The sequence below is a fragment of the Pleurodeles waltl genome, chromosome 8 (genome assembly GCF_031143425.1).
Source record: "Pleurodeles waltl isolate 20211129_DDA chromosome 8, aPleWal1.hap1.20221129, whole genome shotgun sequence".
Taxonomy (NCBI): domain Eukaryota; kingdom Metazoa; phylum Chordata; class Amphibia; order Caudata; family Salamandridae; genus Pleurodeles; species Pleurodeles waltl.
Genome location: NC_090447.1, coordinates 1,518,184,492 through 1,518,212,333, shown reverse-complemented (window position 1 = coordinate 1,518,212,333; position 27,842 = coordinate 1,518,184,492). Strand labels below are relative to the sequence as shown.

General features: G+C 44.3%; 1 protein-coding gene across 1 annotated transcript in view; it reads left to right on the top strand.

Annotated features, from left to right (window-relative positions):
* Positions 1 to 27,842, top strand: part of LOC138248857 (zinc finger protein 271-like) — a 102,886-nt gene that overhangs the window by 50,982 nt on the left and 24,062 nt on the right. Inside the window, exons 3-5 of the mRNA XM_069202815.1 lie at positions 4,259 to 4,360; positions 10,458 to 10,559; positions 23,182 to 23,292. Of these exons, the coding sequence (XP_069058916.1) occupies positions 4,259 to 4,360; positions 10,458 to 10,559; positions 23,182 to 23,292 (315 nt within the window). The remainder of the gene's footprint in view (positions 1 to 4,258; positions 4,361 to 10,457; positions 10,560 to 23,181; positions 23,293 to 27,842) is intronic.

Here is a 27,842-nt window from a genome sequence, read left to right as displayed (position 1 = left end):
TCGTCATCACTATCACTTCCTATAATTTTAAGGCTTTCAAGAACTGTTCTTTTCCCTTGTCTCAAGGGGTAGGTCTCAGACTCGGCCGGGGTCCAGTCCATGTCCAGATCATTAGAAGGAGGCTTGGAGAAGATGGTAGAGTACCCTTTCTTTTTCTTGTTGGAGATCATGAAGCCAATTGTTGAAGAGCAACATTTTGCTCAGCAGGAAGCTCAACCTCTTATTCTGCTCCTACATCAGGAAGAACTTTTGCTGGCTGCGGTTCCTGTTACCCACTTTCCTGTGATGATTTGTCTAATTTGTGCCTGAGATGAATCCAATTCGGACCCTCTGCTCGTCACCATGAGTGCAGTGGCTGCATCGCTGCTTAAACTCAGCCTTGAGTTGGGGTGGTGCTGTTGACGCAGGAGTGCTGCTCCCAGCTTTTGCTGCCAAGAGGAGGGTGCAGCTGGTACATTGTGCTTCCTGAAAAAGATGTTGGTGGCACACCACTGGTGCCAACATTCTTTTTCTCCTTGCTGGCCACTTTCTTAACGCGAACACCCTTCTTTGGGGCCATTCTCAAATTCTTTCTTAGCTCTGGCAGTTACCACTTCTGGCACAAGCAGAAGCAGAGGAGGGCTTGGGTGGTGTCACTGCCGGCTTTCTGTCTGTCAGTACTGTGTATGATGTCTCTTGAGTCTTGCACATGTAAAAGCAAACAAGAAAAAAACTCAGTGAAACGTGGCATTTGCAGTTTGAATCTAAAGAAATGTAATTTATTGAGGTTATCACAAATTTTTAACCATAGTGTATCCATGCATAATCTTAATATTTCAAAAACCTACTGATTTAAAAGGTTACTTCTTTATGTGCATCTAAGGCCAATAAGATTCCTGTGGCATGCAGGGGGTCGGGGAGACAATGGGATAATCCTTAAAAAAGTATTGCTGTGCCTATGGCGTGTGAGACTCCTATGGCAAGCAGGGGATGCAGCGGAAAATTTAATAATTCTCACAAAATTATTGCTGGTGTGTGGCTGTTGTCTATGAAACTAGAACCTATGGCAGGTGGGGGTGCAGGGGAAATTGGGGATAATCTGGTGTGCACCTATGAGACTCCTATGGGAGACAGAGGGTGCAAAGAAAATTAAATAATCCTTACAAAATTATTGCTGGTATGTTCTTATGGCTTGCAAGACACCTATGGCAGGCAGAGGGTGAAGAGAAAACATCTTATTATTGGAAAAAAATTATTGCTGGTGTCTAGGGACTATGAGAAATCCTATGGGAGTCAAGGAGGCGCAGGGAAATTGGAAAATGCATACAAAAACAATGTACTACAATTCTCCTGAAGCACATTAAAGTCATATCAGGGAAAATAGAAAAAATGAACAAAAAAAGACATAGGCCTTCTCTGTCCGTGCCCCTAGAAAATGGCTTTGAAAAATGGAAGAAAAGGATTTACGAGCTGGCTACACAAAATGCCCTACGGCCACATGTTCACAGCAACAAGGAAGAAGTATGGATAACAAAGAACACACGGAGACCCATGGCAAAAACACAGCGACTGCACAAAATGGCTGCCCTGCCACATGGCCACCATTGGCGAAGGCTTGGGCAATAAAGAAAATACGCAGGCCTATGAGGAGCATTCACATTGACCACACAAAACGTGTCACTCACTACAGTGACAGGGAGAACCTGATTGCAGGTACCATTGTAGCCTGTCTTTTGCAGTTCTAAAACTGCAATCCCAGCTTGCCAAAATAAGCCTGTTTGACAGGCCTAAACCCTCCTTTTGAATACTAGTAAGTCACTCCTAAGTCGCCTTACAAAATGTACACTGGCCACATGATCGCAAAAACAAACAAGAAGGTCGGGACAACAAAGAACACATGGAGGCCTGTGGCAAAAGCGCACTGGCTACTCTAAGTGGCCGCCCTGCACATGGGATAGAGAACAAAGTAGGCCTAGAAGAAAAACAAAATAGTTGTCTATGGCAAATACACACACACTGGCCACAAAAACCTGGCAAATTCTCCAGAAAAGAAAGGATGCATGGTCAGCAAAGAAGAAACCACTACTGGTAATTCAGCAATGCCAAAAATGAAAATTAACCCAACTTTAAACATTCCCCAACCACAAACATCCCAAGACATAAAAAGTTACCTCACCATTTTGCAGAAAAGCGTAAATTAGAAAAAAGCACATTTTCTATTTAATCCAAGGCCATCCATAAATCAATAGATGTTTTAAAAACATATAGCACAGAAAAAGGTTTTTTGTGCCCAGTGCCGGCTGTACATGTCCCTTGGGCAGACTAGGCCCCAGACAGGCAAAATTAGCAAAATAGTGCAAAATTTGCAAACGGCGCACAAAAAAATGGAGAAAACGTATTGTAAAACCAGGCTTCCAGTCCTTCAAAAAATGTGAAAACTTTTCCCTTGGAAAAAAAAATGGAAAAAGAGAATGCAAAATACGCCTTACTGCAATTCCAGGCTACCCACAATCAAAATTTTTAAAAATTAAGAAAAAAAGGTAAACAAATAGTGGTGCATGCTCTCCATCAAAAAGCAAACGTATCCAAAAGTTCTACAACTTATTTGATTTCTCGCAAAAACATCCCTAAACTTCAGTTGGTACATATAGCAAGGATTACAGACAAAGAGTGATCCTTTCCCCTCCAAATCCAAAAGAAAAGTGACCAAAGGGTGGACAAAGCAGTGGGACAAGCTTTTTGGATAGGAAAATGAAGTTAGAGTCTCTGTGGCTCTTCCTTCCTGTTAAAGAGAAATAAAATAGTAAAATAAAAATGTGTTTCTCTCTAGTAGAAAATCTACTTGAGAAGCAGTACTATGACCACAATAGTTCGCATTAGAAATTTTAACTGGCTTTATATCAACATATCTGTATGTCTTGCCTTTTTTATGCCTGCTGCTTTTTTTTATTTATTTCTTGTTTATGCTTTTACTTTACCTTGAAAAGTAATACAAAGAATTCCAAAACAAAAAAGAAAATTGCTGCGGAAGGCTTCCTAGTGACCGGAATTCATTCGAGGGGATGCCAAATCTCACTCGTCAGCTCGATGCTGCAGCATCGCATTCCCATTGCTCAAACGGGGAAAAAATTCCACGTGCGACGACTGGCAGATTTTGACAGGAAGTCCATTATAAAAGAGTAATACAGAGTCTCCACATTCCTCATATTACATCAAGCGGAATGAACATTTATGCCCAGTCATATTCAATAAGCCCCACTCCTCGATGTGGCTCCTCGGGTCACTGCCAAACTCTTGCTGCCCGTTCTTTATGGGATTGAACTTTCGGGCTTGGCAGCACGTCTTTGTGGGTGTCTGAGGTTTATTGGGCAGGATAAAACACCAGATTCTGTTTGGTCATGTAGAGGATTGCACCACCACAACAGGGAGTTATCCTTCATCTTAGATGGGTGCCATGTCCCTCTAGTGTCTCTAAATTAATGGATCTACTCTTTTGGACCTATACATAACATTGATTGGCAAAATGTTTTCTGAAATGGTGCATTCTGGTGCTTGGGTCATTACCCAGAATAGTGAGTGAGCTTCAGTCTGTGTGTCTCTTATGAAACTTACATAATTTTTCATAATAATAAAGTATCATCATGGACTGACCCTTAGTCATTTCTGACTCAGCTGTTTTCTTACTGTTTTTTTCTACAATTCCACTTTTGCAGCAGAAAGGTCTTTATGCACCTTATGTTATTACCTAGAAAACCCTAAAGTTATCCATAGGGGCAGACATCTCTGTACAAAAGACTAGCCTCCTTCAAACAGATTCTAGCAAGATTGATAGTCTCTTGTATTGTTACTACTATATGAAGACATTTAGATTATCGCCATATTAACCAGTGGCCCACTTTACAAAGGGGAAAGTAGTCGCTGCTGCTCTGGTTAGAAATGCGTCCGTTTTAGGCATTTGCAAAGGTACCACATGGAGATCTGTCCAAATGTTTGCTACCCACTGTTGTCTGGATTCAGACGCCAGGACAGATGCATGAGTGTGACAGGCGTCTTTCTACAACTTGTTTGCGTTGTTGTTCTGCCTGGATCACACATTTGAGCTTGGAGTCGCTAGTCTATTCTACAGTTTAGGAATATCTGTGAATGACTGAATAATTGGTACACCATACAAAAGCAATGATGCACTGAGGTGAGATGGGAGGTGAAAGAGGCTAAAGGAGTCCTATCTTCAGCTCCTGTCACTGACGAAAACTATTTTTTGTTGTTTCTGTTATTGCAGAAGTCTTTACCACAGTGATGATCTCAGAGCACATCAAAGAAGAGGCCTATCCTACAGCTGGTCAGGACACAAAGGAATTTAAAAACACGCTCTGCACAGCAGGTAAGCCTTCTTTCTAAATAGAATCTCAAAAATCTGGAATCAATCTCAGTAGTCAGAGACCAATGAGATTAGATCTCAATTTGGAGTGACACTAATTTAACATTAATATTAGGCCACTGATCCAGATGAGCTGACATAAATATAATAAGTTGAGGCTGGGGCACTGCAAGTCCTTCTACCAAGTTCTATCTACCATAAACAGTAAGAATCCCGGACCAACCCAGCAACAAATAGTGTGTGTAATTGGCAGAAGAGAGAGAGCAAAAGGGCTGTCTGACAACATGGAGGAAGGTATCCACTAATGCCTAGAGATCACAAAGCATGTCCCTGCTCATACGATTCTATGAATTTGTATAGATGATTTAAATAAAGAATCAATGATCATCAGCAAAAGACAGCATATAAGTGTTAGAGGAATACATTAAGCAAATAAATTAGTGAATTAAATTTGCATATAGAATTTTTCAAAAGGGATTATAGAGTTTTAAAAACATTCCCATTTTCATGGCTGCAATATATCATTGAAGTTGCATGTTTTAGAAAGCTACAAAAATATTCTCTAATTAGTATTCTGGAATATTAACAAAAGTTTTTCTTTTGGCCCAGGCTCTCCACGTATACCACCCAGCTGCACATTAAGGCACATAAAAAAGAGAAAGTGGGCACCTCTAACTGTACTACTGCCTTTTATAAGGTGGTTTTATCAAAGGTTTCTGTGAAGGCAAAAGGGTGCATGTACAATACAACATGCTTTCAAGAGTTAAACCATTTCACTTACAACATGGTGAAGGGCTTGAGGCACTGCTTCTGTTAAATGAAAAAGTGGCAACCAGAGAGGCAGAGTCCTTAGTCATGTGTATATACACCTTTCTTGTGCCAGCGGGAAACAATATTTTAAGAAATGTCCTCTGTTTATTCTGAGTTCAAGTGCTTTCATGTATATTTTGTAAGTGTTAGCCTTTTCCATGCAGAGTATCCAAACTTTTTCTCAGTTATGTATTTTCAAAATGGCAATGTAGAAAAATGCCCCTGTTTGTGTGTTCCTATATTTTGTGCTAGCTTCTTTGCAGTGTTTTTGACTGTATGCACTTGGGGTCTGCTAACAAGGCCCTAAACATATGTTGTGACCCATTATAACCTGTGAAAATTGGTAAACCTCCTAATTGGCATACTTAATTTACCCAGATATACGTAGTATACGGTACCTTGTGTACCAGGGCATGTAAGTTAATGCCTCTAGTGGGCCGTGGCAACGAATGTGTCACCCACTACAGTGCCAGTGAAAACCTGATTGCAGGCCTACTATTGTAGCCTGGCTATTGCAGTTGTAAAACTGGAATCCCAGCCTGTCAAAATGAACCTGTTTGACAGACCTAAACCTTCCTTCTAAATACTAGTAGGTCACCCCCTAATGGGCATTACTAGCCCTGAGGCTGAGTGCATGGTATTTAAAAAGAGGACGTGTTAGAGTACTTTGAAACATGTCCTTATAGTGGCTCATTACAAATAGACTTCGTGCTTCACTGCGCGCTGTGCTACTGCTTGGTTTTTTCTCTATTTTTTTTTTAAATAGAGAAGTGTATGACCCTCGGTAATGCTGACTTGTAAAGTAGATGAAACAGAAACAACTTTACTATGTACAGGGATGAGCAACAGGCTTACCCAGTTTCTGATTGTAGATGGACCCCTCCCCACCCCTCTTTTGGGTTATCGGTCTAGTTATATATGACTTAGCACCTTGGCCTTTAATTGTCATTGGTAATATTTTATCAGCATTATTGCCCTTTCTTAGAAGGGTTGCTTCAATTTGAGGAACACTGGCTCAGCTCTGTTAGAGCACAGCACATTCATCAATGCCTTTACCTCTGCAATCTGCCTAAAGGTGGCTAGATTATGCTCAAATTTTTTTTTTTTCTTTGAAGCTCAGTCTGTTCCTTTGTCAGTCATCTGTCACAACAACAAACAAGAAAGTATGGACAACAAAGAACACATGGAGGGAGGCCCATGGCAAAAACACACTGGTTACACTAAATGCATTCCCTGCCACATGGCATAGAGAACAAAGTAGGCCCAGAAGAAAGACAAAATGGTTGTCTATGGCAAGCACACACACGACACAAAAAATGGCCAATGCACCAGCAAAGAAAAGAGGCATGGTCAACAAAGAAAAAAGCACTAGTGTTAATTCAGCAATGTCAAAAATGAAAATTAAGTCAACTTTAACAATTTTCCAAGCACAAACATCCCAAGACTTAAAATGTTACTTTACCACTTTGCAGAAAAATTTAATTTTTGAATTGAATCCCTGGCCATCTATAAATCAATAGATGTTTAAAAAACAATATAGCACAGGAAACGTTTTTTATTTACACCTAATGCCAAGTGCTGGCTGACCATGGCCCGTGGGCAGTCTAGGACCCAAACAGAACAAGCACTGGCAAAGCTAATAGGTCTCGCTAATTGGTGAGCTATTGCCATTGCAATATGGTGGGAGCGAATGGGAGGGCAGGTGTGGGGTTCAAACAGTTAAAAAATACAGGAGCACCTCAAGCACTGAAGATAAACAATTAAAAACACAGTAGGACCCAATGTATCCGACGGTACCCAAGGTCACAAATCATTGTAAAACCAGCAAATACACAACCCATCTGTCTTGAGACCACAACCCAGGCAGCCTTGCGCATCGCCCCTCGTGAGCATCTAGAGGTGGCCCTGTACACAAGCCCTTTTGGTTCCATTACAGGCCCCCCTCGGAGGAGGAAAGTGGTGAGGCATTAAACACTGGGCAGAGACTGGCGAGAAGACGAGCACTCCGCTGATGACATGCACCTCTAGGTATCATAAACAGCAAGGATGCCGGTGCTCGCACCACACGTCACAACTCCTAAGCCATTCACTCCTCATTTGCAGTCTGTCCCAACCTTTCACACTAGAAAAACGTGATATGTTTTATAAAAATGCAATAAAATGGTGTGTGCAGCTTTTATTTGGAGCCCACGCACTGTGTTCAAAGTTACCATCAAGAAGTTTAATCATCCAGTGTTAATATAGTCGGCACCACACTTCTTGTGTGCATGTTTGTTTAATAAGGGGTCTTCAAACTGGAGGGTGGGCCCTGCTAGGGAGGCCTCAAGTGATCCCTGGATGGGCACCAGGCCCTGGCCAAAAGAAGGATTATGCAGATAATAGTGCTTTGTTTTAGGTAGAAAATGTTTATTGCATTTTTAAAAAGGTACCAGAACTTAACTGCAATGCATAAATAAGTCTAGACATATTAAAACATTGTAAACTCACCTGAATAATTATTAAAATTCCTAAGGGGGTCCCAATGATTTATTTATTTCCATTTTGGGGGGGTGGGAGCAGGGTGACGCAGCATTAAACCACTTAAGTTTAAGTAGACATGGATGTGTCTTCTCCAGAGTATCGTGCTTTTATCGCTTTTGCATCAAATTAAAAATCTGAAGCAAACTGTTTAGGCAAGCTTCAGAAAGTTTTTCAGCAGTACATGCACCTATGCAGTTTGTAGAATTCAGAGGAGATATGTCAGTGTTTAATTTCTACCCATTAACTTCCCAACTCACACACTACCTCTTTAACCATAGATATTTCTAAAAACACAATATCCGTGATGTTATATGACCTTTTAACCTGACAGAGCAGTGCTGGACAGAATTGGCAGGATGAAATAAGCAGTGGATGGGAAAATCAAAGACGCCGATGACAGGGTAAGAAAAAATCAGGAGGCGCATGCGTGGAGGCTCCTGGGGCCCAAGGCTTTACATACTGAAGTCCTTGCAGTGCCGATGACGAACTGTTGGGTGTCATGCTGATAAAATAAAAGGTGCATGATGATGAAACATGAAAGCAAGCGCTGTGCTGATAAGAGAGGCAAGAAGATTTAAATGCCTATTTTCTATTGCGCTCAAAATCGAATGGAAGAGGGTGCAGTTGTGCGAAAGAAGAGGCTTCCCATGCCACTGTGCAGAAACAAAGGGAAAAAACAGAGCGTAGAAACAAGCCCAAATGCACACAAATTGTAGTCTACAAATAATGGGGCACTGCTAAGTGGGAGTGAACAATTGACAAAAAGGAGGCACAAATAGGAAAGATTACCCACTTGGAAGCAAGGATTTTTAAAGAGCACTGAAATGAACAAATGAAAAGCAGTGGGTGAGCTGTAAGCCCACAAACTATATACAACATGTCTTGAAAAGAACATGGAAGCGCTGTCTAGGCTTGACTTAAAAATAAGCAAAACAGTGTGAAATTCGCAAACCGCACACATAAAATGGAGAAAAGGCACCTTGAAACTAGGCCCCTAGCCATCCCAAAATTGTGCAAACTTTTTCTCCTAGAAAGAAAATGGAAAAAATATAATGCAAAATAGGCCCCTACTGCAACTGTAGCCTATCCACAATCAAATGTTAGGGAACAAAAAACAGAAAAGGTAAAAAATAAAATACTGGTTCATGCTCTCTATCAAACAACAAACGTATCCTTAATTTACTTGATTTCTCACAAAACAATCCTTAAACTCCAGTGATATATAGAGCAGGGATTGCAGACAGAGTGATCTTTTTCCCTCCAAATCCAAAGGACAAGTGACCAAGGGATGGACAAAGCAGTGGGGGAGCCTTTTGGATAAGGAGAGGAAGTTTTGACTCTCTGTGGCTCTTCCTTCCTTTTGAAAATAAAAAGTCAACAAAATATGTTTTGCACTAAAAAACTACATGAACCTTCTGTTCAGGTAGAATACCGACTTGAAAGCCGTTTGGATTTTGCTGCTTCTCCAGTAGAAAACCTACTCGGGAAGCAGTCCTCTGACTGCAATCGTTTGCTTTAGAAAATTGTGGCAGAAGGCTTCCTTGCAACTGAAAATCATTGTATGGGCCTCGTGTTTCCATTGTTCAAATAGGGAAAGAATTCCACCCTGCAACGACTGGCAGAATTTGGTAGGAACTCCGCATTAAAAAAGTAATGGAAGTCGCCAAATTTCTTAACTTACATCAAGCAGAATGAAAATTTCCACTGAGACGTACTCAGTAGGCTCCAGTGCTTGCTGCGGCTCCTCAGGTTATTGACGCACTCTCACTGACTGTTCTTCCGGAGGGTTGAACACTCAGGTCTTGGCAGCAGGTCTTTGTGGGTGTCTGAGGTTTATTGGGCAGGATAGAACACCAGGTTCTGTTGGATAGTGTAGAGGACGCCAGCACCACACAAATGAGTCATCCTCCATCTTAGGCAGGAGTCATGTCCCGCTGGTCTATCTAAATTAATGGATCTAGTCTTTTCAACCTATACATAACTTTGATCAGCAACATCCTTTCTGAAATATTGTATTCTGGTGCCTGGTACATTGGCCAAAATACTGAGAGAGCTTCAGTCTGTGTGTCACTTATGAAACTCACACAATTTTCCATAATAATAAAGTATCATCATGGACTGACTGTTAGTTTCTCATAGGGTCATTTCGGATTTTCTCACTAAGAAGGCGGTTTCCTTACTGATTTTTTTTTTTCTATAATTCTACTTCTCCAGGTTATGTTATTACCTAGAAAAGGCTCAAGTGATCAATAGGGGCAGACACTCTGTGTTAATTATGGAGTTGTGTACACAGGAATAGCCTCCTCCAAACAGATTCTAGCAAGATTGATAGTGTCAATTGTTACTACTGTATCAAGACATTTAGATCATTACCATATTTACCAGTTGCACACTTTACAAAGGGGAAAGTAGTCACTGCTGCTCTGGTTAGGAATTCCCCCATTTTAGGCATTTGTAAAGGTACTACATGGAGATCTGTCCAAATGTTTGCTACCCACTGTTGTCTAGATTCAGACGCCAGGCCTGAGTGTGACAGGTATCTTTCTACAACTTGTTTGCGTTGTTGTTCTTTCTTTTGCCTAGGTCACACATTAGAGCTGAGTAACTTACTACTCCATTCTACAGTTTATGAATATCTGTGAATAATTTGTACACCATACGAAAGCAATGATGCACTGAGGTGAGCTGGGAGGTGAAAGAAGCCCAAGGAGCTCTATCTTCAGCACCTGTCACTGACTGAAATCAGACTTTGTTGTTTCTATTATTGCAGAAGACTTTACCACAGTGATGATCCCAAAGTGCATCAAAGAAGAAGCCTATCCTACAGCTGATCTGGACACAAACAAATTTAAAAATACACCCTGCACAGCAGGTAAGTGTTCTTTCTACCTAGAAACACAAAACATCTGGAACCAATCTCAATAGTCAGAGACCAATGAGATTAGATCTCAATTTGAAGTGACACTAATTTTACATTAATAATATTAGGCCACTGGTCCAGATGAGCTGACATAAATATAATAGTAAGTTGAGGCCGGGGCTCAGCAGGGACTAAAGGGTTTTCACCAAGTCCCATCTACCATAAACAGTAAGAATCCCGGACCAACCCAGCAACAAATAGTGTGTGTAGTTGGCAGAAGAAAGAGAGCAAAATGGTTGTCTGACAACATGGAGGAAGGTATCCACTAATGCCTAGAGATCACAAAGCTTGTCGCTGCTGATACGATTTTATGAATTTATGTAAAAGATTTAAAAAAAGAATCAAGGACAGTCAGCAAAAGACAACATAGGAATGTTAGAAGAATAGATTAAACAAATAAATTAGTAAATGAGCTTTTCATTTAGAATTTTAAGAAAGGAATTACAGAGTTTTAAAAACATTCCCATTTTAATTTGCATTACATCATGGAATTTGCATGTTTTAGAATGTTTTATTATTGTGGAATATCAATGTGTTTTCTTCAGGCATAGGCTCTCCACGTATACCACACAGCTGCACATTAAGGCACATCAAAAAGAGTATGTGGGCACCCCAGCCTCACTACTGCCTTTTGTAAGGTCTGTTGGTTTTATGTTTCTGCGAAGGTATATGGTTGCATGTACGATTAAACTTATTTTCCAGAGTGAAATCCTTTCACTTACAACATGGCGAAGCGTTAAAAGCGACACTTGCTGGTATAATACGCTTTGTACGTTTTCAAATTTCAATTTTTATTTCAAAAAGTAGCAACCAGAGAGGCAGAGTCCAGTGGGAAACAATCTTTTAAGAAGTAGTCCATGAGCCTGATTACAAGTGCGGCGGTCCATAGGACCGTACTCGCTGTGGTGATTCAACCGCCGCATCCTTGGTGCCCTGACCGTCAGATCAGGATGCTGGAGGTCGGACCGCCACCACTGCCAGGGTCATGGATTCCAACAGGTTGGCGGTGATGCAAGTCGTGATTAAGCATGGGGTGCCTCTGTCAGTACTGCCCTGCTGATCATGACTTGCCTTTCTGCCAGCCTTTTGGTGGTGGGTCACTGCCATGAAAAGGGTGGCGGAATGGTAGAGATGGGGCCACAGGGGGGCCCCTGCACTGCCCATGACCATGTTGAGGGCAGTGCAAGGGCCCTCCTGTCAGTACCCTCAGAATGCGCACTGTCTGCCATGGCCACAAGAGTGCTGGGAGCACTGTGTGTGTTGCTGTGCGGCTGCATTGGCCTCAGCTCTCCCTGAGATCCGAGGCTAATGCTGCCGCACTGTTTCCTATGGACGGGCTGGCGGAAACATCCTTATACACAAAGGGGAAGCTGCCGGCTTGGCGGTGGCCTCTCCACCGCCATATTGGAGGTCTAGCGGTCCGACCGACATACTCCTAATCAGGCCCCATGTCTCCAGTTTGTTCTGATTTCAAGTTCTTTCATGCGTAATTTGGAAGTGTTAGACTTTTCAATGCACAGCATACACAGACTATCCATCCATCCATCCACCCATCCATCCACCCACCCATCTATCCATCCACCCACCCATCTATCCATCCACCCAGTCTTCCATTCATCTACTCTTTCAGTCAGCCATCAGTTCACCTTTACATTTAGACAGCATCCTTTCACTCATCCACACAATCACCCCATGCATCCACTCATCCATCTATTCACCCTTGCACTTATCCTTCTATCCACCCTTTCACTCATCCATTCACTCTTTCACTCATTCATCCATGCATCTACCCATCCATCCTTTCACTCACCCACACTTTCATGTCAATTGTGATCCTTTGTCTGCGGATCCGCAGACAGAAGAGGCCCATCAAGAACGCCACAGCTGCTGTAGCTGCGTCAGCTGTGTGTTCACGACACCGCTGGTGCAGGCACAAAGTGAGACATGAGAGGCCGAGTGCAAGGTCAGAAATGGGGGTGGATCCGGGACCTGCATGAAAGCCCATTGGGGAAAGTAAGGAGCTTTAATGTAAGCCCTGAATGAGATAAGAAATGAGAGGCCAAGGGGAGCAGGTCAGGGCTGTGAGAGAGGGTGGCGGAGGGGGAGCAGGTACAGGCACCAGACAAGACATAAGGTGTACAGGAAAGGCAAAGTGCAAGGGGGGGAGGCACAAGCTTCATGATAAGGTAGAGCAAGGCGCTTTACTGTAGGGCCCAGAGGCGAGTGAGGAGGGATCTTGGGGCCTTATGAGGCCCAAGGCTGGAGCACAGAATAAAAGGCTTGGATCACAGGGTTCAAGTCAGAGCAGGGGCCAAGAGGTAGATAAGCCAGCCTCTTACGTGCCAGTGCTGTGGGTGCTCTGAAGATGCAGAAGCTCGCTGTTCACCTCCTGCTCGAAGTAAATGAAAGGACCAGGGGAGGCCCCGGAAGCCATACATGAGCCTCGGGAGAAAAAGCAAAGGCCTCCTACCTGACAGTGCTGTGGATGTTCTATACTGAGCTGCTACTTAGCTCTGCTCCAACATGTTGTTCTTCTGCTCTGGATAAATGAAAGTGCAGGCTCCAGTTTTTGCATTAACCCTTTCACTGCCAATAAACTGCTCAGAACTTCTTATTACCTAGCTGTGATCAACAGGGTGGAATAGCTATATATCAGATTACCAGATTAGTAAGTCTTTGTCTACTTGTGCTTCGGACAAAATAGAAAATAAATCTCTTGCCCTTGTAAGAAATCTAGATGTTCGATGGCATCTGTCGCTGTAGATGATACGCATGTTCTGCAATAGCTTGCCATCTGGTGTTGGGCCGGAGTGTTACAAGTTGTTTTTCTTCGAAGAAGTCTTTCGAGTCACGGGACCGAGTGACTCCTCCTTTTGTCTCCATTGCGCATGGGCGTCGACTCCATCTTCGATTGTTTTTTTTCCGCCATCGGGTTCGGACGTGTTCCTGTCGCTCCGAGTTTCGGAACGGAAAATTAGCTAATTTCGGAAGATTTTCGTCGGTATTGTTGCGTTCGGGATCGGCGTACTTAGATTCCACACCGCATCGAAGATCGGAGAGCTCCGGTGCCCTTCGGGGTAGTTTTTTCGATCCTCCGTCGGGGCCTGGTCGGCCCGACCGCGTGCTGAAGAACGCCGATGGAACGGACCCCGTTCCGTTTCTGCCCCAAATGCCACAATAAATACCCCTACACAGACCAACACTTGGTCTGCAACCTGTGCCTGTCACCTGAGCACAGCGAAGACACCTGCGAGGCCTGTCGTGCGTTCCGGTCCCGAAAAACACTCCGAGACCGTCGAGCCAGAAGACTTCAGATGGCGTCCGCTCCGACAGCCCAACGGGAGTTCGAGGAACAAGAAGAGGAAGGTACCTTCTCGATCCAAGACTCAGACTCCGAAGGATTCGACGATACACAAACCGTGAGTAAGACGTCGAAATCCACTCAAAGGAACATTTACAAGGCCCAGGGGACGCCACTGCCACCAGGCCATGGCTCAACCCATAAAATCGGTGACCGACCGTCGGCACCGAAAAAGGCCCAAACAGTGCCGAGATCGTCCGACTCCGGTCGAGACACCGGCACGCAGCCTTCTCGGGACCGAGAAAGTGCTGGAGACAAGCCTCGACACCGAGATGCCGGTGTGGACACGGCTCGACGCCGAGACAGCGGCACCGAAACAGATCGACGCCGAGAGGTTTCGGCCCCGAAAAGGAAAAAAGTCACCTCGGAGCCGAAAAAACACGCAGACAAAGTTTCGATGCCGAAACAGACTGCAAGCGACCCAGCTTCAGGCTCTTATACAGAAGAGCACTCGCTAACCTCCCAAATGCAGAAGCATAGGTTTGAGGAAGAGCTACAAGCAACTGATGTAGACCATACGCAAAAGCGTATCTTCATTCAGCAGGGGACAGGAAAAATAAGCACCCTTCCCCCCATTAGGAGAAAGAGAAGGTTGGAGTTCCAGACGGAACAAACACCACAACCAAAAGTGGTGAAAAGAGTTACACCACCACCCTCTCCTCCGCCCGTGATTAACGTTTCACCAGCACAAACTCCATCACACTCCCCAGCTCACACCACCATGAGCCAGGGTGACCAAGATCAGGACGCATGGGACCTATATGACGCCCCAGTGTCAGATAACAGTCCGGAGGCATACCCTACAAAGCCATCTCCACCAGAAGACAGCACCGCGTACTCTCAAGTGGTGGCTAGAGCAGCACAATTTCACCACGTAAGCCTCCACTCAGAACAGGTCGAGGATGATTTCTTATTCAACACACTCTCCTCCACCCACAGCTCATACCAAAGCCTGCCTATGCTCCCTGGTATGCTCCGGCACGCAAAAGACATCTTTAAGGAGCCGGTCAAAAGTAGGGCAATCACACCAAGGGTGGAAAAAAAGTATAAGCCGCCTCCTACGGACCCGGTTTTCATCACTACACAGCTGCCACCAGACTCTGTCGTTGTAGGAGCAGCTAGGAAAAGGGCCAACTCCCACACATCTGGAGATGCACCACCCCCAGATAAAGAAAGCCGCAAGTTCGATGCAGCTGGTAAAAGAGTCGCAGTACAAGCTGCAAACCAGTGGCGCATCGCGAACTCCCAGGCACTACTTGCGCGCTATGACAGAGCCCACTGGGACGAGATGCAACATCTCATTGAACATCTGCCCAAGGACTTACAAAATAGGGCAAAACAAGTGGTTGAAGAGGGACAGGCCATCTCCAACAACCAGATACGCTCCTCCATGGACGCTGCAGATACAGCTGCACGGACAATTAATACATCTGTAACTATCAGAAGGCATGCATGGCTCCGAACGTCTGGATTTAAACCAGAGATTCAACAAGCAGTTCTCAATATGCCTTTTAATGAAAAAGAACTGTTCGGTCCAGAAGTGGACACAGCGATTGAGAAACTCAAAAAAGATACAGACACTGCCAAAGCCATGGGCGCACTCTACTCCCCGCAGAGCAGAGGGAATTACAGCACATTCCGTAAAACGCCCTTTCGAGGGGGGTTTCGGGGTCAAAGCACACAAGCCAGCACCTCACAAGCCACACCGTCCAGTTACCAGGGACAGTATAGAGGAGGTTTTCGGGGACAATATAGAGGAGGGCAATTCCCGAGAAATAGAGGGAGATTTCAAAGCCCCAAAACCCCTACTACTAAACAGTGACTCACATGTCACTCACCCCCTCCACACAACACCAGTGGGGGGAAGAATAGGTCATTATTACAAAGCATGGGAGAAAATCACTACAGACACTTGGGTTCTAGCAATTATCCAACATGGTTATTGCATAGAATTTCTTCAATTCCCTCCAAACATACCACCAAAAGCACAAAATCTAACAACACACCATTCCAATCTCCTGGAGATAGAAGTGCAGGCACTATTGCAAAAGAATGCAATCGAATTAGTGCCAAACACACAAATAAACACAGGAGTTTACTCACTGTACTTTCTGATACCAAAGAAGGACAAAACACTGAGACCAATCCTAGACCTCAGAGTAGTGAACACTTTCATCAAATCAGACCACTTCCACATGGTCACACTACAAGAAGTATTGCCATTGCTAAAACTACACGACTACATGGCAACTTTAGACCTCAAGGATGCTTATTTCCATATACCAATACACCCATCGCACAGGAAATACCTAAGGTTTGTATTCAAAGGAATACATTACCAATTCAAGGTACTGCCTTTCGGATTAACAACCGCACCAAGAGTCTTTACCAAATGTCTAGCGGTAGTCGCTGCACACATAAGAAGGCAGCAAATACATGTGTTCCCATATTTGGACGACTGGCTAATCAAGGCCCATTCGTTCATACAGTGCTCAAATCACACAAATCAGATCATACAAACCCTCTTCAAACTCGGGTTCACCGTCAACTTTACAAAATCCAACATTCTGCCGCGCAAGGTACAACAATACCTAGGAGCCATAATAGACACATCAAAGGGAGTAGCCACTCCAAGTCCACAAAGAATTCTAAATTTCAACACCATCATACAACGCATGTATCCAACACAAAAGATACAGGCAAAGATGGTATTACAACTCCTAGGCATGATGTCTTCATGCATAGCCATTGTCCCAAACGCAAGACTGCACATGAGGCCCTTACAACAATGCCTAGCATCACAGTGGTCTCAAGCACAGGGTCACCTTCTAGATCTGGTGTTAATAGACCGCCAAACTTACCTCTCGCTTCTGTGGTGGAACAACATAAATTTAAACAAGGGGCGGCCTTTCCAAGACCCAGTGCCACAATACGTAATAACAACAGATGCTTCCATGACAGGGTGGGGAGCACACCTCGATCAACACAGCATACAAGGACAATCGAACGTACATCAAACAAAACTGCATATCAATCACCTAGAACTTCTAGCAGTTTTTCAAGCACTAAAAGCCTTCCAACCAATAATAGTTCACAAATACATTCTCGTCAAAACAGACAACATGACAACAATGTATTATCTAAACAAGCAGGGGGGGACGCACTCCACGCAGTTAAGCCTGCTAGCACAAAAAATTTGGCATTGGGCAATTCACAACCAAATTCGCCTAATAGCACAGTTTATACCAGGGATCCAAAATCAACTCGCAGACAATCTCTCTCGAGATCATCAACAGGTCCACGAATGGGAAATTCACCCCCAAATTCTGAACACTTATTTCAAACTCTGGGGAACACCTCAGATAGACTTGTTTGCGACAAGGGAGAATGCAAAATGCCAAAACTTCGCATCCAGATACCCACACAAACAATCCCAAGGCAATGCCCTATGGATGAACTGGTCAGGGATATTTGCTTACGCTTTTCCTCCTCTCCCTCTCCTTCCTTACCTGGTAAACAAACTCAGTCAAAGCAAACTCAAACTCATATTGATAGCACCAACTTGGGCAAGGCAACCCTGGTACACAACGCTGCTAGACCTATCAGTGGTACCCTGCATCAAATTGCCCAACAGGCCAGATCTGTTGACACAACACAACCAAAAGATCAGACACCCAGATCCAGCATCGCTGAATCTAGCAATCTGGCTCCTGAAATCCTAGAATTCGGGCACTTACAACTTACCCAAGAATGTATGGAAGTCATAAAACAGGCCAGAAGGTCATCCACCAGGCACTGTTATGCAAGTAAATGGAAGAGGTTTGTTTGCTACTGCCATATTAATCAAATACAACCATTACACACAACTCCAGAACATGTAGTGGGTTACTTGCTTCACTTACAAAAATCTAACCTAGCTTTCTCTTCCATTAAAATACACCTTGCAGCAATTTCTGCATACCTGCAGACTACCTATTCAACTTCCCTATATAAGATACCAGTCATTAAAGCATTCATGGAGGGCCTTAGGAGAATTATACCACCAAGAACACTACCTGTTCCTTCATGGAACCTAAATGTTGTCCTAACTAGACTTATGGGTCCACCTTTGGAACCCATGCACTCCTGCGACATACAGTTCCTAACCTGGAAGGTGGCATTTCTCATCGCCATTACTTCCCTAAGAAGAGTAAGCGAGATTCAGGCGTTTACAATACAGGAACCTTTTATACAACTACACAAAAATAAAGTCGTCTTAAGGACCAATCCTAAATTTTTGCCAAAGGTTATTTCACCGTTCCATCTAAATCAAACAGTGGAACTTCCAGTGTTCTTTCCACAGCCAGATACCGTAGCTGAAAGGGCGCTACATACATTAGATGTCAAAAGAGCATTGATGTATTACATTGACAGAACAAAAAACATCAGAAAGACTAAACAACTCTTTATTGCATTTCAAAAACCTCATGCAGGAAACCCAATTTCAAAACAAGGTATAGCCAGATGGATAGTTAAATGCATCCAAATCTGCTACCTTAAAGCTAAACGACAGCTGCCCATTACACCAAGGGCACACTCAACCAGAAAGAAAGGTGCTACCATGGCCTTTCTAGGAAACATCCCAATGCAAGAAATATGTAAGGCAGCCACATGGTCTACGCCTCACACATTCACCAAGCACTACTGTGTAGACGTGTTATCCGCACAACAAGCCACAGTAGGTCAAGCTGTATTAAGAACATTATTTCAGACTACTTCCACTCCTACAGGCTGATCCACCGCTTTTGGGGAAATAACTGCTTACTAGTCTATGCAGAACATGCGTATCTACAGCGACAGATGCCATCGAACTGAAAATGTCACTTACCCAGTGTACATCTGTTCGTGGCATCGGTCGCAGTAGATTCGCATGTGCCCACCCGCCTCCCCGGGAGCCTGTAGCAGTTTGGAAGTTACCTTCAATTATTTATATATGTATCATCTCAACCTTAAATAGGTCCATACTTAGTCACTCCATTGCATGGGCACTATTACTACAATTCAACTCCTACCTCACCCTCTGCGGGGAAAAACAATCGAAGATGGAGTCGACGCCCATGCGCAATGGAGACAAAAGGAGGAGTCACTCGGTCCCGTGACTCGAAAGACTTCTTCGAAGAAAAACAACTTGTAACACTCCGGCCCAACACCAGATGGCGAGCTATTGCAGAACATGCGAATCTACTGCGACCGATGCCACGAACAGATGTACACTGGGTAAGTGACATTTTCATTCTTGGGCGTCGAGAGATACACATTCCCACCCCTGCTTGTGCCTCCATGACTATCACCATCCCTCCAGTTTGGGTCTTGAACATGTCCCAGGTTCTCTCGCAATTGGTGTCACTACAGTCCTTGTGCTCAAAGTGATGCTGTATATTAGTTCCAACCTGTGAGATGCATTTTTTTGAGTAAGACATTATGGAACAGCTGTTGACTCTGGTGAAAGCAAAAACATTTTTGTTTAAAAAATGACTTTTAAAGATTTCAAGGTCTGAACAGGCAGCTGTCAGATATTCTAAGGTTGTAAATCTGGCAGCGGCCAAACATTCTATAGTTGTAAATCTGGCTCGGATACCCTGTGTGGAGATCTGTTGTTGCAGATAAGTAACTGTTTCTTCATACTTGGTTGTATGTGAATACGCCAATATTATTCAAAGATAAGGCACACATTTTTAGTAACATGTAAGATTCTATTAATTTTGCTGAACAGATACCTTGATTATTTACTCATCTCCCTCTTTCTTTAAGGCTTATTATGAAAATATTTTGGAATGGACTGTTCATTGTGTGTTAATGCTCTGAAGTCTGCATAGATCTCTGTTGGACCCGGCCCTTTTTGGAGGGTCAGCCCCAAACCTTCTGCCTTCCTCCTCCAATTTTCTGACCTCTTTTTGTTGGCTCTGGGCACTTTTTCCATTGCTGATCAGTGCTAAAGTGCATGTGCTTTCTCTTCTAAACTTGGTGTGATTGGCTTACACCTGATTGGCGTATTTAATTTACCTGTAAGTCCCTTGTACAGTGGATCTCTATGCCCAGAGCCTGTAAATTAAATGCTACTATCGGGCCTGCAGCGCTGCTTGCGCCACCCACAGAAGTAGCCTTTCAAACCTGCCTCAGGCCTGCCACTGCAAGGCCTGCGAACGCAGTTTACTGCCACAGGGACCTGGCATGTAAATTTACTTGCCAGGCCTGGAACTCCCCTTTTGCTACATATGAGTCACCCCTAAGGTAGGCCCTAGGTAGCCCTATGGGCAGGGTGCTGTGTAGGAAAGAGATAGGACATGTGCCTGGTTGTGTGTCCTGCCCCAGCAGTGACAAACAGCCTATTTGGTTTCTCACTGCTGTGAGGGCTGTCTCTCTAACATGATTGCATTGAAAATGCCCTTTTCATATGGCTAAGTGGTATTGTCTGATCTGCGAGGGGTGGTGTAGGCATGTTTGGTATGGTTGGAATTGTAGTGAGAAATGCTGCCTACTGGTGTAGGTGGATTTTTTATTACCATTATAGAAATGCCACTTTTATAAAGTGGGCATTTCTCTGTGCTTATAACTTTAGTGCTTTTGCAGCCTGACTCCAATCCACGTCTGGGGTAGAGTGACAGCGCCACTTGGTGCATACTTTCCATCACACAGGAGGGGCTGGGTGTTATAGAAGGGGCATCTGCATACTGATAGTCTTCCTTGGCTGGGGAGAGGGAGGGTTGCTCACATCTTCTATGTGAATAGTCTGTGTCCTGCCCTCACACAATGGACCGATTACCCCCTCCTGATGTCTGGAGACAGGGATGGGTTGAAAGGGCGTTGTGCTTGACAGGAAAGGACTCCTTTGAAGTTACCTCCCACCCCCTGAACAATTTTTTTTTTTTTGTGTAAGTAGAAAGGGGCTTTCCCCGATTGTTAGAGCACTTTTGGAACTGGGACCGAATCTCTGCCAGAAGGACTGCTGGACTGCAGAAAAGACTAATCTGGACTGCTCTTCTGTTGTTGCCCTGCTGCCTGGTGTCTGCTGGGTGGCCCAAAGGGCTCCTCTGGATTGCTTTTCTGCATGTTACCCCGCTGCCTCTGTTCTGCCAAGGTTTTGTGGGGCTACTTGGAGGAACCGCCACTGGAACTACATATTGTGTGCTGGCCTGCTTGCCCCTTTTGTGTCCTCCCTTTAGTGCCTCTCAGGGAGCTCAGTATGGAGAGACCACTGTTCTCCTGCTCTCTGGCCACTAGCGCTTTGTATTATCCCCTAAGACATGAGGAGCACCCCTCTGTAATGTCTTGGAGCACGTTTTCCTATTACTCATTTTGTCTGTGGTGAGTGCTCCTCACTTTTCATCTAGCGCGTTGTGAACTTGTTTTTCTTTTTATACGACATGCCCCCTGACAGCACGTGGTGAGCGCTTTTCTTTGAATTTATCTTGTAATCTTCCTGCGTGGTCAAAGTGCGACCGGACCCGAGTGAGGACCGCACCCTACCCCTGCCACCATCCCGTTTTGTCTTTTCTCCCGAGGAGAAAGTCACCGGGCAAAGGAGGACTTCCGGAAGGAGGGATGGGAGGAGTATGGAGGAACTTTGCCATTGTCAGCCAGTGGGTGGGTTCGAGTAGTCCAAGGAAGATGCACTGGCCTCGCCCCCAGGGCTTCAGGAGAGGAGTAGCCCCCGATCCTGCTGAGCCTGATGCCGGCCACTCGCTCCTCCGGCTGCGGGGTATTGTCACCTCACCCCTGGGTAGGAAATCAGGTTTCAGCCCCTCCGCCGAGGCTCGGAGGAGATAGAGCCTCTGCACCGGGACTCGAGAGGCCGTTGTCCACACTCGGCTCCGTGCAGTAGCTGTGTACCACTTGTGCCTCCCAGGTAAGGGCGCGCAACACGAGACCAGCACCCCGACCCTAGGGCACACACCAAATATTATATCACTTGCGCTGCTGTACCCTGCAATTAAGGGTGATTCCTCTCGTGGGGCAGGGTACGAAGCACGTCAACTCTAAAAGGAAGAGCGGAATATGTATATATGGTGTTTATTTTTCCTGAAACCTACCTGAAGTGGAATATTAGGTACTCCAGTGCCTCTGGGACCTACATGGGACCTCTTCATATAGCCCATCATAGAAGTGCAGAAGGGGCAGCATCCTACTAGGATGTGTTGTGCTCTATATCAGTAGGGATAACCATGAGGGTGTATTTTGGAGGCCTTGCTTTAGGTGCCGCACTTTTCCATACGTGGTGTACAGAGTACAGTATAATATGTAAAAGAAGTTAAGACGCACTACGGTTTCACGTTAGTGTGTTTAGGCATTATTCTGTAACCTATGTGGCGTCCCTGTGTTCCTTTCCACCCTCAGCTTTTGGCAGTGATCGCATGGCTCAGGTTGGTGGGCGACAGGAGGACATGAAAACCAGACTGAATGGGGGTCAGTCTGTGCCTTCTTCTTACCACAGGCTGGAACCTTTACGAAAAGGGAAGGCATTTTTGATAGGAAAAAATGAAAATTCCTGTCAAAAAACCATTTTCTCTTCAAATTCCAAAAGAGCCCATTACAATTTAGGATTGTTATACAAGGCAGCAGTAAGGAATACTGATGTAGTGTCAGCTTGCTTGCATTTATATATTTAAGTGTGTCACAAGAAAAAATGATTCATGTTTCACTTGATAGTGTGTGCGCTTGCATAGAGATGCAGGGATTAAAAACAAGTTTGCACATTTAATTCTAAATTTACTGTTTTTTGTAGTATATACACGGGAAAATTAAAATCACAATGAACTTTTGGCAGTGCTTTTAGTCTATCAGTAATTGGCAAAATGGCCAACTTACACACCTTGACATGCGGATTAACAAGTCAATGTGAACGTTCTAGCCATGATAATATCCCATTTGTAACGCATTCTCACCATTTGCCATCTCCGTAGAGTGTATCCTATAGCACACATTCTAGTCATATCATAAATTATAAATGCAAAACCTGGGTGATCAATATTGTTATCAGGGTGCTAGATGGAAACAGGGCTGTTGTCCACTTACAATTGGCATCCTATTATTGCTTGACTTATATGTGCCTGTGAACGCTTGAATTTTCCAGACATGGAATATATGCAGAAACGGATGAGGCATACAGAGGTTCAGGACCCCACCTGCAGCTAATGACTCGCTGTGACACCACTCTTTCATATTGTGTTACTACAGGAGGAGTGTTCACAACAGAAATGATCTCAGGCAGCATCAAAGAAGAGGGAGGGGCCTATGAAATTTCTGATCAAAACCAAGAGAAATTAAAAAACTTCTGTACTCCAGTCGGTAAGTCATCTATTTCTATATAATATATTGCAGGAGCATGGAATCTGTTGTGGGAATCAAACAGATCAATCTGGAGTGATGATGCCATTACAATTTATTAACAGGTCACTGGTACAGTCAAGCTGACAAACACAGGAAATAAATATATTATGGCACAGTAGGCCCAAATGTTCACAGTAAAAGAAAACATTTTTGTAGTAAAAGAAACTGTACATTCTAACTGCTTAAGAGTACCAAATACAAATGGTCATGGAGCGCCACAGTTATCTAGATATTGTGATAAGGCTCAATGCAACCACAGAGTGGGTAAAGAAAGAAGTTGGCAGGAAAAGAAAGATCAGATGGAAGTCCAAAGACATGGGTGGTTTCCACCAGTGCATCACTCCCTAACCTTGTCAGAGCTCATATGAACTGAGTGCTTCATTCTATAAATACCATTAACCAAAGGAGGAGTGTTATTCTGCAGTCATCATCGTTGAAGGTGAAGAGAGTCTCTGGTTCACGAGAAGCAAATGATTCAGTACTGCGTGTATTGGTCAAATGCCAGTCCAGTCCACCAGTGCTAGTTTCAGGTTTAGAAGCCAGATGAACACATCTTTAGCATCAAAGGTGCTTCCCAAACTAAGGTTGCTTATCTCACAGGAACCCGGTCATCAAACATGGCTTTCACCGGTTAATAGGAAAAGCTCTAAAATGTGTCACTGCATGTTGAACCCAAGCTTTGTACCTATTCTGAGTCACTTTGGTAAATTGTTAGTCAGTAATACTCTCAGTCACTCCTTCATTCTCGTCCGTGACCCTGCTCGAGCCCTCCATCCCCCAGAGCCTCCCTACCCCCAATAAGGCGCAGTGACATGGCACCTGGTCGCCAGGACCAGCAGAGGGAAGTTGATAGTAGATTACATGATAGTGCGCTGTGCACGGTCCAAGAAGTATCTTAATCATCACAGAGAAATTCATCACCCTTATTGCTTGCTTCCCCCTTTCAGCCCAGCCCCTCTACATTTCGTATTGAATGCAAAAGAGTCTTGGCTGGGTCAACTGTTTGTAACATATTTGATCGACCCTTAAAAAAGACTTAGAGTTTTAATTGCTGGTTAAGCCCTGCCGGGGCTCCTGCTTTTTGAAATTCAGGTATCATTTCCTTCAGCTCCCTCCTCCTCCGTGCGGCGGCAGCAGACATATCTGAGAAAAGTTTAAAAGTGAAGTCGCCTGGGGTCTGATATGCTTTGTTTTTAATCGCATGATAAAGAATGTGTGAAAATCACCAGAGTTCACCAATATTGTTGAAGGATATTTTGCATTGGAAAGTTGCACTGCAGGGACTCGATGAACACGTATAACAGAGCGGTCTTGGTTTCTGTCAACCGACTCTGGGAGAATATATAGCATGATGAGGTCTGTAATTAAGTTTGTGACAGTTTGCCCGTTTTCACGTCCGTCCGGAATTTCCGTGAACCTTAGATTGGATGTACGTGAGCGGTTTTCCGCGTCTTCCATCTGGATCTGCAAGTCCAACAGATCGGCTTGACATTTGGAGAGTGATTGCTCCGTCCATCTTCCAAATCTGAAACTCGTTGCGCCACCTCCTTGATACGGGTGTTAATTTCCTGCATGTTGTTACTCATCAAATTTAACTGTACTTCAGTCCTCTGATTTGCCTCCTCTTGTGAAATTTTAAGGATTTTAGTTCACTCATTATTCGAAGGAGCAGACTTTCTGTGGGGGTGCCAATCCCTCCTTTTACTCGTGCATCCTGGTATTGAGGATCTGCCTGAGGTCTCCCCTGCTCCTGCTGTGAAGCCCAATTCTCCACTGGTGGGGGAGACGATCGCAGTCCCTCCCCGAGAGTACAGGAACTTGAGTAGTGTTGAATAATAGAGAGTAGGTTGTCTTCAAAGGGCATTGAATTGACGCTGTTTATCTGGGCCCCCATGGGGGCTCCTTAGGCTTCTTGCCCCCTGCCACTAAAGAACGGATATAACTGCCTATTGGCCTAAGCCAGCCTCCTGGATATCACTGCTAGATACTAGGCCTGTTCTTTGCTCTAACTGAGCAAGTTCTTGTCTAGAGTTGTCCGCACTATTCAGGTGCCCGAGGACACTCTCTCCTTACTTTCCTATTGATGACCTAGTGGACTCCACTTCTAGTGTGGCGCTGTGGCGAAGATTTTGCGATGTCGATATTGAGTCAGGCTAAAGACCGGGGAGGAACCTGAAGTGGGGCTGTTGACCGTCTGGTGGGGCCCTCTTGCATCAAGTTCGACATTCACCATTTTATCAGAGGGTGTTGGGCGCTTACCCCTGACGTTCTGTGCCGTTTTAGCAATTTTCAGTGTGGAGCGGCCCTTGCTCTGCAAATCCCGGGGGGTCTTCGCATTGTCCAGTAAGTGCTGCACCCTACACCTCCCTTCCGTGAAGTCAAAGCACCCGAGGGCCACAAGCCGCACCTGTGTCTACACAGGCCGCTTCCGTGACCACCCTTCTTCTCTAAGGTGTCCTCGTTATGTCACTGTGTGGTTATTCAATTGAATATGCTTTTATAAAAAATTTATTCAACAAATCAAATACTTGTTTGAACCTCAGTAACCTGGCATGTGCCATTTTATGCATTTTTAATTTTTCACACAGTGCAGGTTAATAAGCATGAAATGGTGCCCATTCCGATTCCTACGGGCCCAGATCACCATAATTAAGTCGCACACTCAGATCTGTCCAGTGACATCCTGTCGATTTTTATGATCCTCCTCAGTATTAGCATGTGTATGATAAATTGTCATTTAGTGTAAAACTCCAATTACTTGTCCTACCAAGGTTTGTTGGGGGCTTAACACTTAGCAAAGGATCTTCTAAATGGAATAGTGTCTTACCTGTAACTTAAAATCTCTTGTAGTGGAATCTCCACTATAGTCATATGCACTGAATAGTCCATCCGCCCCCCCCCCCCCAATGTGCGGGGACCCTGGAGCAGTTTTTCATAATATGGGTTCCTAAGTGTAGTTGTCCGCCTTTCTTTGGGAAGGCCTGCAGAGTGACTTAAGAGAGAAAAGTATTATGCAGCCTATAGGGACAGGCTACAATGGCCCGGGGATTATATATGTTTATAATGTCATGATTTTTTTATAAAACAGCATAAATGTCTTTCACAAACCCTTTTATGGTAGAGTAGAGGATGAAGTAAATCAGGGCAGCGTAGCCTCATAGACTGTCATTTAATGGGTTAAACATACAGACTGCGCCTTTAGGAACCCAGTGTCCACCAGTATCCCATCATGCTGAGCAGGTAGCAGTTGCTTCAGTTCTTTTTGAGGCGATGCACGATGATATATAGGTTCCCAGAATACTTCTGGCCCCTACACCGGGGAGGAGAGAGGGTTGCTTATGAACATAAAGGAAATTCCCCTACGAGAGAAATGGAGTTACAGGAAAGAAACTATTCCTTCTCTCGTAGGGGATTTCCATTTATAGTCATAAGCACTGAATAGAGTAGCAAGCCAATCCCTACTTAAAGCGGGGAAGACAGCAAGTGAACTAAGGCAGAATTTTAAGCAAATAGATTTCTGAGGGAGGCCTGTCCTACTTTAGCGTCTGCTCTAGCATCAGTCCAGGCAGTAATGCTTGGTAAATGTATGGCCAGATCGCCACGTGGCTGCTTTGCAAGTATCTGGGATAGGGATATCTCAATAAAGCAGCTGTAGCCACTTTGCCTCTAGTGGAGTGTGCTTTCGGTTTAGCTGATAGTGTCTTGTTAGCTTTCTGATAGCACAACAGGATGTAGGAAACTATCCTTCAGGAGAAGGATTGTTTGGAAGTGGTAAGGCTCATACGGACCGGACCATAGTTGATAAACAACTGGTTCGATCTTTGGATGTCTCATGTCTTATCGAGATTGAATTTCAAAACTCTTCTCACATCCAGGGAATGAAGATTTCTTTCAGCTGTAGTAGAGGGATTCTGAAAGAACGTAGGTAACAATATGGTCTGATTAACATGGAAGTCCGAAATAACCTTAGGGAGAAATTTCAGGTGAGTTCTCATAACCACTATGCTACATTGGAAGTTTGTGTATGGTTTGTGAGAACAAAGCTCTTCCATCACGCTAACCCTGTGAGCTGATGTTATTGCTACAAGGAAAACTGTCTTCCAAGAAAGGTGTTGCAGAGAAGCCTTGTGAATAGGCTTAAATGGATCATGCATAAGACGAGAGAGAACAATGTTAAGCTCCCAGGGAGGTGAAGGGCACCTAATGTGAGGGGAAACTTTCTTCAACCCTTCTAGAAAATCGTTGATGACTGGGATTTTGAAAAAAGAGGTTTGTGTAGGACATTTTTTGTAGGCAGTAAGGGCAGCCAGGTGAACCTTTATAGAAGAGAATTGCAAGCCAGAGTTTGCCAGATGGAGTAAGTATGGAAGAATGACATCTTCCTGGCAAGATGTAGGGTCCACGTTCTTAGAGGAATGCAAAATCTCTCCAACTAGAAGGCTTTTGTGGAACATGTTGAAGGCTGCTTAACCTCTTTGAGGATGTGCATACAATCCTGTGGCAGATTC